This window comes from Rutidosis leptorrhynchoides, chromosome 4, assembly GCF_046630445.1.
Source record: "Rutidosis leptorrhynchoides isolate AG116_Rl617_1_P2 chromosome 4, CSIRO_AGI_Rlap_v1, whole genome shotgun sequence".
Classification (NCBI taxonomy): domain Eukaryota; kingdom Viridiplantae; phylum Streptophyta; class Magnoliopsida; order Asterales; family Asteraceae; genus Rutidosis; species Rutidosis leptorrhynchoides.
The window spans coordinates 129,256,158-129,267,011 of record NC_092336.1 but is presented as its reverse complement, the minus strand read 5'-3'; the positions used below and the strand labels follow the sequence as shown (position 1 = coordinate 129,267,011).

At 33.9% G+C, this 10,854-nt stretch overlaps 1 protein-coding gene and 1 long non-coding RNA gene across 2 annotated transcripts; both read right to left on the bottom strand.

Moving 5' to 3' along the window:
• Positions 1–1,279: 1,279 nt before the first annotated feature.
• On the bottom strand, positions 1,280–2,160 carry LOC139839406 (uncharacterized). The gene is made up of 3 exons (XR_011756946.1): positions 1,995–2,160; positions 1,473–1,640; positions 1,280–1,379 (listed from the first exon to the last, which is right to left on the bottom strand). It is a non-coding gene; the product is annotated as an uncharacterized lncRNA (long non-coding RNA).
• An 815-nt stretch (positions 2,161–2,975) lies between these two features.
• On the bottom strand, positions 2,976–9,400 carry LOC139841194 (calmodulin-interacting protein 111-like). Its single transcript, XM_071831422.1, has 10 exons — positions 9,012–9,400; positions 8,336–8,485; positions 7,481–8,235; positions 6,810–7,014; positions 6,522–6,729; positions 5,969–6,351; positions 5,136–5,562; positions 4,424–4,504; positions 4,135–4,325; positions 2,976–3,283 (listed from the first exon to the last, which is right to left on the bottom strand). Exons 1-10 carry the CDS (start codon positions 9,321–9,323, stop codon positions 3,131–3,133), a joined length of 2,865 nt encoding a protein of 954 aa, XP_071687523.1. The 5' UTR covers positions 9,324–9,400; the 3' UTR covers positions 2,976–3,130.
• Positions 9,401–10,854: the final 1,454 nt, after the last annotated feature.

Here is a 10,854-nt window from a genome sequence, read left to right as displayed (position 1 = left end):
TATTGAGGATGATGATTGATGAGGGGTGACATTGGATTTGGTGTTTAGCTATGCAGAAACTTTCACGTTGAAGAAGTGGAGAAGTGATTAACCGTTAAATTTAGTATTTAGGAATCACGTAACATAAATTTTATTATTTAATTGATAATTTTGATTTAGTTGAATATTTTAAATATAAAACTAAATAAAATAAATATGCAGGTACCGGTTGTTCAGAGTAACTAAACTAGTTATATATTCAAATAATTTTGGGAATAGTCATTTCACTCGTGCAAAAACGTCATTTAAAATACTCATCTAGATATTTTGCGTTTTGGTCAAAGTAGTTATTCATTAGCCTTCCAGGTACGCCCAATACGATATATGTAATGCCGTGAATGTCGTTTTCGATTAGAACTTTCAACTTCATCATAAAACTGATGATTCTTTTGTATATATTGATCACGCGAAACATAGTTTCATCGTTAGCGGAACATAGAGTAATCCAAGGTGGGTATCCGTCTACCCTGAATTTTACGGAACATAAATTAAATTTTTACACTAAAAATTTTTTTTTACTAAAAATTAAGGTTTTTTTTAGTGTTCGTTCCTGCTGAATATGAAATATTGAAAAAAAAATTACACCCGCCCCACCTGTATCCGAGTTCAAGTTCCGCCGCTGTAGAAGAGGAAGACTTTTGAGATTATTTTTTAGATAAAGTATGGATAGTATGGAGAAGATGAATATTTCTTTGTGAATATGTTTATATTTCTCGGTATATATATATATACACGATACTTGGTTATTTTTTCAAAATAATTTTTTTCTTTAATTTCGTACGTCATGGTGAGTTTCAAAAAAACTGTCTTTTTTTTTTTTTTAAGAAACAACAAGATTTTATTAAAAAGCTAGCAAATAACTAGAAAAGAAAGCAAAAAGTTAAGAGGACATTGAACCCACATTGATTCTAATCCAAATTTTTTACATCCATAAGATAACCCGTCAAAGGCGTTGAAAAGAATGTTGTCCATGACCGAAGATTTCCGAAACTTGAAATCGTTGAAAATGGCGTTATCCCGAAGACGCCAGATGTTTCAAAAAGCGACGAGCGACATTAATAAAAACTTTAGAAATAAGGAAATAATGAAAATAAAAATAAATAACAAATAATTACACACTGTATGTATAAAGTAGATCTAGTTATAATCAAGTAACTTCATTTTTTTTTTAAACAACAGTTTGAGATCACTCAGAGAGACTAAACCACTCACGCGATCATCTCCCGTAGTTGCATAACCCGCCCCCAAGTCCCCAACTGCTGCTCTGGAGTAAACCCGGACCAATTTGAGGGCATGACCGGTAAAAAGCCCCCTCCCCGCTACCCCCACAACGCAATGTGCTAAACCATTATAAAAAATAATGTAATTATATATTATATATTATATATATTGAATCAAAAAGATAATATTGAATTCAATAAAAAGTTGTAAACCTTCGTATGGATATCGGGGCGTGTACGTAACCGGAAGATGGATTGGCTTCTATGGATCTCGAATCCTTGGTCATGTTTTGATTAATATTTGTATTTAGCTAGTTGCTTCCTCCGCAACTTGCACTTGTGTTCTTTCGTTGTTGTCGTGTTTTGTATTACTCTTGTTTCCTGAACACTTGTAATTGTTAGCCCTCATTTTGGGGCCTTTGTGATTAATACATCTAGCTTTTCGAAGAAAAAAAAACCTTCGTAGCTAGTAGGTGACAACTAATAAACACCCTTAATTAATGCAAGAGGATGTTTTATTTGAAGTTGTTATTAGGTCCTATCAATACTTAATACTCCGTATATGTTTTAATTTGTACACAGTAAAATGGTCCCAACAACTTAGGGTGCAATCCTCATATATTTATGCAAGAGGATAATATTTTCAAAATATAATTAGCATGACCAACTACATCAAGATTCAGATACTATATACTTCTCTATCATATTCAGAAAGAGTATAACCTTTCTAATTACCTATTTGGTCACATTATGCCGCCAATGCCGAAGCGCAAAAGCCATAGACAGATATGCAAGTTTGGTTTCCATGCATCAAAATTCGGCAAAGTTGACGTCAAAGTACTTGTGCTCTAAAGCAACAATACATTTAACGAGATAATGTATGATGTGATGGATTCCAAAAAACTCCTGTTTCACCAAATTCGAATATCATTAGATGATAATTGACTGGTCACAAATGGGTTGGGCCAGTTGGGTCATACTGTATGTCCAAGTGTTCCGCCCAAACTAACCAACTCCGTAACAGTCACGTTCACCCAAATTGCTTTTGTCCAGTTGGGTGATATGATACGATTACAAGAATAACAACGAATAATATAATTTCACTTGGAAGGTTTTATGCTTAAAACATACATACACTAGGAGATTATTAGCCTCTTTTTTTTGAAAGGTTGTTGTCGGCATCACCGAGAGAGAAATTAACAACCTTCCCGATCATTTGTCACGCACTTTCGAGCGAAAACATGACTCCCACTTCAGGGACCAGATCCATTAATCCATACGGGCATGTGGATCGGCCGAATTCCTTGATGCAGGTCGGTAAAACCTCCGTAGGAAATTCTTAGGAGACAGAGAGATCTAACCCCTGACCTCTACCCTCCCAATAAATAAAGAAAAAAACATAGTCTAATTGTTCATTCATAAGATGGGTCAAAATGACACCTCTAGTCTACAAATGGATCTTGACAATAGCCCAAAATGGTACAATTAAGCACCTTTTCACAGCCAATGGGATATTCAGGCATTCTCTTCAAGGTAATTATGAGTTATGACTAAAACAAGGTAATTATGAGTTATGACTAAAACAATTAGAACCAAAAGATGAGATAATCAGGGATAAGTGTGTGATAGCACATACATTTATCTCAATAATTCTTACTACAAAATCTGATTCATTCACTACCCTTACAATCAAAAGTTTAATACTCCGTATCAGAATGACGATCCCTTTTACCATAATACCCCACAAATGCAGTACTCATTCACCATATATACATTAGCTGTAAGTATAGATACCTTGATAGGTAAAACAATAAGTGTTTAATTAAGGGAATTACCGTTTAGATACTGTGCTTAATCATCTTAAAGATGTTTCACGGACTCGAATCATTTTCTGGCGTAGCAACCGACACAAGTCTTTGAAATTTTCTTGTCAAGTCCTCATAAGACTCTACATCTGATGGCTGCATTTGTTCGATTGCAGATCTTATATGCTCCATTCTTACTTCCGCTGCATCATGTTTCTCCTGAGATAAATGTTAATTATCACGGTGCACAATAGACGTTAAAACAAAACAAAATAGTGCAGCTAATTACTTTGAATTTTTTAAAAGGTGGCAGTCTTGATGAATTTACTTAAGATTCATGAATAAGTTGAATTAGGTTATGGTTGATCACTAACTAGTGTTGTTAACGGTGGCCATCTCGGCCGACTAGTCGGTTTGGTAACTAGCCCGTCCTGTTTTTCCTAAAACGCCCAAGTAGTTGGTGAACGCTATAAAGTCAGCTCAAAGTTAGTAAAAGTTGGTCAGACCGTCAGAGTCTGTCAGATTCTGTCAGAGTCGGGTCTACATAAATCAAAGTCGGTCAAAGTTAAGGTTGGTCAAAGTTAAGTCAAAATTTATTATTTTATATACTCGGATTTTGTGCCCTATACTGCTATACATATGTTTGAAATATTTATGTTTAATAGATTTATTTGTAAATTATATATGTTAAATACATACTCCGTATAATATATTACTAAAGGTCAATGTTAGTCAATGTCCGACTAGTCCCGACTCGACCCCAACTCAACCGACTAATCGTTTCAAAGTCCCGACCAACTCGTCACCATCTCACGACTTTTCCAACCTTGTCCCTAACGTGTGAAACGAAATTAAAAAAAATACTGAAAATGTGTAATATGGCTTGAAACTTGAAAATCCCAAAATATATGTGTAATCTTATTTAATGCCTTAACTATTTTATAAAACAGAAAAATGGACACTGACTAGTTCGGGTCTTTGGGAGTCGACCTGGACCATTTTCAACCCATTACCCAACCCGCCCATCTGACCACCTCTAAAATCTTCACAGCTAGCCAAAGTTAACAAACCTCGATAGCAGCAACAGCCGCTTCACGACATATTAGAGAAATGTCAGCCCCAGTACAACCTTCAGAAAGATGAGCCAACTCCTCAAAACATACATCAGAGCTACAAGACATTTTACGCAAATGGATACGAAAAATCTCTTTACGGTCTTTTTCATTTGGTGGGCCCACATACACGAGCCTATCAAAACGTCCTGTTAAAAATTTATTAGCAAGAAAACGAGGCACAAAGATCACCACAAAGAGATCAGATGGATCAAAATTCAATATTTCGGATGAACTTAAGTGATACCTGGCCTCAAAAGGGCGGAGTCGATCTTATCTGGTCGGTTTGTTGCAGCAATAACAGTGACATTAACTCTCTGGTTCAAACCTAAACCAACAAAAAGTTGCAAAATAAGCAGATGATGATCATTAAAGGTTGTTTGCATTTTGTTAGCGATTATGTAATACTATATCACTAAAATACGATAATCAGCCATAGCCAAACAAAGTGTACGATCTGGAGTTTAATGTGCTTCTGGTGCTTAAAGTTATAGTCTTACAGTAATCAGAACAACGAAGTTAGAGTGTTTGACAGATCGCGATTATTAAAGGAATTTATAAATAAAATGACCAGAAACGACATCGTTTGATGCTATTTGATTTTTTTCTTAATGGTTAAATGTCTAATTAACTAGGACAGAACGTATGTATCCAGGTAAATTTGGTTTGACCCTTCGATAATCAGTTTTTTTGCAATGAAACAAAGTCATATACTCACAAAATAAGATGTTGGGTGCCTAACAAATTCAGATTTCTATAACAACATCATTACCCAATACTGCTAAGGCAGGGTATGGGGTCAGATTACAATACAAACTGATATAAAATGACCAAAATATCACTTATTATGAAAGAAAGGTAGACGTTTGAGAAATGAAAGTGAAAAACTCGTAAATTAGGTTAAAAAACTGGGTATATAACAATTTTTTAGCTACTGAGAATCACAAAGTGCAAATTACCGTCTAATTCAACAAGAAGTTGACTCATAACACGATCAGCAACCGAAACCCCATCGTTTTCCTTTCCTCGAATACTAGCAAGACCATCTAACTCATCAAAAAACACAATCGAAGGGGCATTAGCCCGTGCCTTTGCAAACAGAGACTTTACAGCCTTCTCTGATTCACCAACCCATTTACTGAAAAGTTCTGGGCCCTTCACAGCAAGAAAATTGAGTTTGGCTTCAGATGCGACTGCACGGGTCAGAAGGGTTTTGCTGCACCCAGGGGGACCAAATAATAAGACTCCTGTTGGGGGCCGAGTTCCGATACGCCTGAACGCATCCTGGTGCTTTTGAGGCCACTCTACAGCTTCCATTAACTGCATTTTAACCTCCTCTTGACCACCAACGTCTTTCCAACTAACTTTTGGTACCTCAAGTATCACCTGATTGCAACTTAAACATGTCAAAATTACGAAAGGAGAAAAATTTGACCTACCCATTTTGTAATTTAAATGCATAAAATCACTTTAGGTTGAAACAAATATAACTCTTGTAATCTTTTCTGATACACCGCTTATGTATGCAATATGGGATGTGTTAAAAATCAGCTGAGTTCGATCTGAATGTACCAAAATTTTTGCCCCGTTTTGACCAGAAACCATTTTGAGCCATTCATTACCCAACCCGAAAGACCCACCTATTCTGCCACCTTTATGTCCAGTAATATAGACCATCTGAAAATAGTCAATTATAACGTGAGGAGCAGTTGCCATAAAACACACCTTGCAGATTATACACACAAATTTTCAGCTATAAATTGTAAACTCGAAAGTGAAACTATAATTCTACCTCTCTCATGGCGCTTGGTCTCACTTTAATTCTCGCCTTCTCAAAATCTTCAATAGTGACACTTAAACTTCCCCCCATTGGATCAGTTTCAATACTTTCTACATTGACCCCTGAATTTGATAAAGACGAACCCTTTGAATTATCTTTCAGATGCAAGTCCATATCATCTGAACATGAATTAAGGTTCTGATTATCGTTGATCTTGCCAATGAAGCGCCTAAGACAAATAAAGGCAGCTTCATTGCAGAGGGATGCCAGATCAGCACCCACAAACCCGTGAGTTGTCATAGCCAAATGATGAATTTCCATATCTGAAAGACGGTGTTCTTTTTCGTTGAGCAGAGCAAGTAATATATCATAACGTTGACTGGGAGATGGCACACCTGAATATAATTCAAACACATAACCAATACGGCAAATACTATTAAACTTAAGTGAAACAAGAGCTTTTAATTTTAGCGGGAAACATTATTGGCACAAACATACATACATTACAAGCTCGATGAATAAAAAAATACAGTTTTTTTAAGAATGGACCATTTTATGACTGTACCTATTTCGATTTCCCTGTCGAGTCTACCAGGGCGTCTAAGTGCTGGCTCAATACTGTCGGGTCTATTGGTTGCAGCAATAACAAGTAGACTTTCGGTTCTACTAATTCCATCCATTAAATTTAGTAGTGTTGCAACGATTCTTCCAGATAGTTCTTCACCACCATCTTTTCGTGATGGTGCAATGGCATCCAGCTCATCTATGAATACCTAAAAGATAACACGGGTAGAAACAAGTATTAACGAAGAGTTTAAAAATAATGACAGAAAACAAAGTAGAAAAAACTTACCACAGCAGGTGGAGCTCTGCTAGCTGAATCGAATACTTCATGCAATGCTTGTTCACTTTCACCATAAAATTGACTGATAATTTCTGGTCCATTTACAGAGAAGAGATTAACGCCAGCATCATTAGCACACAATCGAGCCAAAGAAGTCTTCCCTGTGCCTGGTGGACCATGAAGTAGCACTCCTTTTGTTGGACGTAAACCCATACTAAAACAATTACATGATAAGTGACAATTGATTAATGATATGTGATATAAAGTAATAAGAATCGGAGAATCAGATTCAATCAAACTTAAAGTATACAAAAATGAACAGATGTTGGAGTGTTTTGCTAATTCTATTCTTCAAAGAATGAATAGACAAAAATGAACAGCAGAGTTTCTAAAAAAATTGTAAATGCCACTCTCAAATACAGTGGAGAAAGGGTCAAAATAAGTAATTTGACTTTAAAACTGGATAATACTAGAATCATATTATCTAAATTCAAAAATAAGTAGCGAGACTTCAACTTGCAAAATCAGTTAATCAGTTACAAGATGCACATCAAACACCCCCAAGTGTGCATGCATACAAGACGATATGTAAACAAACTTGATTAGCCAAAGTAGATGTAACAACACTGATAACACTAATTTACCACAGGTATAACAGAAAGTACTAAAAACAAATATACCTTGAAAGTCTGTTCTTAATTGTTGATGAAACAATAATATCCTTCAAAACTGTATACTCCTTTAACAAGCCACCCAATTTAGGGATATCAACTACTATGCTATCTACGCTATCCTCACTACATAGATCAAAATCGGTTTTCTCAAAAAATAAATGAACTTTTGTTCCATGGTCTACCAGAAAAGCATTACCAATACTAGATTGATCTGGTGATTGCATAAACAAACCAACATTATTTTCATTTCCCGATACTTTTTCTGCACTGACGACCTTGAAAAGACAAAGCTCTGAAAGTATTGGAATTACAACAAGGTTTCCGCAAAGCAGATAACGGGAATATAAGAACGACAGAGTACAAGTCTGAAGAAGCTTCCTTCCTATTTCATCCTCCAAAACCTCTTTTATATTAAACGAGTCAACTACTGAGTCAAACGAGTTTGACTGTGTTTCTCTATATCTTGGTGAAGTTGGCTGGCTAGAACAGGGAGAGCTGAACTTCGATCGAGTCATTGATGGTGTCTTTGGAGATGAAATGTTTCCATTTTCAGATAAAAGATCAACGTGAGACATTTTACTACTTTTAATGCTAATTGAACTCTTTGAAGAAATTAAAGATAAATGTAGGTCTTGACACTTGTCTATTGAAATGGATTTATTCCTTTGATTGACAGGATACACGAAAACTATCCTGCCGGAAACTGGATAACCCAATGCAGATGATAGGCTCGAAGATAACCGCACACCATTTTTTGAAACCTGAAATGAAAGTTGACAAATGTGCTCCAAGATTTCAGCTTTAAATCATCACACGTTATTAAAAAAAACATATGTTGCGTAAACATGATTGTTTTCAAACCTTTAAAGATGGAAAAACTGTAGCTAGAACAAAGTAATTCCCTATTTCTTTAGCCATGTTCTCATTGACCCCATAATGCCTGCCACATTCATCCATTAATGAGCTAAGAGGGTAACCTGGTACATCTTTTCTTAACGAAGCAAGTGAAACCTGTCAACAGATTCAATAGAAAAAACTTTTATTACACATCTAAAAATACCATTAACATATTACACACTATATTTAACAACTCTACTAGTCTAATACATAAAATGTAAATACATACGAAATCCAAATCATCGTACACTCACTTAACTATATTGAACCGCGATTCTTTTAATGGAGCAATGCATACATTGTTACATATTTTGAGTAAAATATGAATTTTGGGAACCAAAAAAAAAAAAAAAAAAAAAAAGTATTCCAATCAAATTAGCCAAAAAATTAGTTTTTTTTTTCGAAATAGCATACTCCTATAACATAAACTTGGCAAAAAAAAAAAAAAAAAAACGCATATATTACATACATATAACCTAATTTATACTCAAGAACAAATTCATATACGTACTTTTCACTTAAAATGTTACTACAGTTGGTAATAATAACCATTTCGCAAATAAGTTATAACCTAATAATTTCAATGAATAATAACTAGTTCCCTTATGTATGACATATACATAACCTAAGTTAGACTTACAGAAACAATGGAACCAGGAGTGATTGAAGAAGCAATCAGAGCAGATTCTGAGACCCAAACTTTACATCCTTTCGAATCAATTGCAATATTAGAATCTTCAATTAAACTACAGATTAAAGCAGAAGCACCGATGAACGACGGATATATGGTGGAAACTGTTTCAAGTGAGCACAATAATGATTGTTCACCATCTTCATGATTGTTATTAGAGTTTAGATTTGAATATGAAGATGAATTACCAAGTGGAGATGGTGTTGTTGCATCTGAATTGGAATTCGCCTTTGATTTTGATGATTTTTTCTTTGAAGGCATTGTTTCAAGCAGAATCGTTAAAAGGAATTTGGCGGTTTAGGGTTTTAGATTTTGTTAAACCCAGTAGGGGTTCTGGTAGAATTTGTATATTGCAGGTCTGGTCCTTGTTGTTATTTTTCTGGAAAAAAGTGTTATAAAGGTAATAATTGGATGATAATTTTATTATTATTATAGATATTGCATAGTATATTTTATTTTGAGTATAAATAGGTGTGTTGAGTTAGAGTTTAATGTATGTATTTTTTGGTTAACAAAAACACTCTCTCTCTCTAGATTCCAAATGCCACCAAACTCTCATTGTACATTTTTCTATAAATAAAAAACCAATTACTCATACCTTTTGTTCAACCTTTGTTTTCTCCGTTTTACAGTATCTCTATCTCTATATACCTTCTACAGTCAAGAACCACTAAAGGTAGTTATAAGCCTACTGAATTATAACACGTTATCAGCACGAAAAGCTTAGTGTAATTAAAAGATATCTCAAACGATCACGAATCACTAATCAAGGTATGAAATTATTAATAATTTTCAGACTCGAATATATCAAATTTTGGACTACTAACATTTATATTTATGTTATTTAAGTTATATATGGTCGGTTATACCACCTGAATTATATTTCTGTAGTCTAACTTTTACTAACTTCATTAACATTTATATTTATGTTATTTAAGTTATATATGGTCGGTTATACCACCTGAATTATATTTCTGTAATCTAACTTTTACTAACTTCACTAACATTTATATTTATGTTATTTAAGTTATATACGGTCGGTTATACCACCTGAATTATATTTTCTGTAATCTAACTCTTATTAACTTCACTAACATTTATATTTATGTTAATAAGACCTCATGATTGTACGCAACACGTCATTTGACAACACGGTACTTTATGTACGCAACACGTCATTTGACAACACGGTATCATGGGTCGAGATTAATTCCGATCAATACGAATACGACGGGGTCTTTATATGTTATCTAACATTTATGATTACTTATGCAATTAATCATTATTTATTTCATGCATACTAATGTTTATTCTTAAATTTATAATTTTAAAAGTTAAAATAAAAAAAATAGTTTGTATTTTTATTAAAAGTAAATCTTAAAAGTTAAAATAAGAAAAAGTAGTTTGTACTTTAATAGTTTGTATTTTTATTAAAAGTAAATCTTAAAAGTTAAAATAAGAAAAAGTAGTTTGTATTTTTATTAAAAGTATATCTTAAAAGTTAAAGTAAGAAAAAAAGGGATGGTAAAATGGAATAGTTTTTTTATCAAAAATGAAGTATTGAAAATGAAGTGTCTCCTTCTATAATTAAAAAAAAAATATATATACTTTTATCAAATGAATTTTTTTTTTGTGGCCGACAATTTCAAACACGAGTCCGTGTTTAGTTTATCAAGAATATCTCTTGCTTTGGTGAAAGGTCACGATCACGATATCAGGTGTTGTGAAAGAATTAAAAAATTGGTCAAGTGGCCTTTTAAAAACTAGAAAAAAAATTTAAACAAAAAGTTTT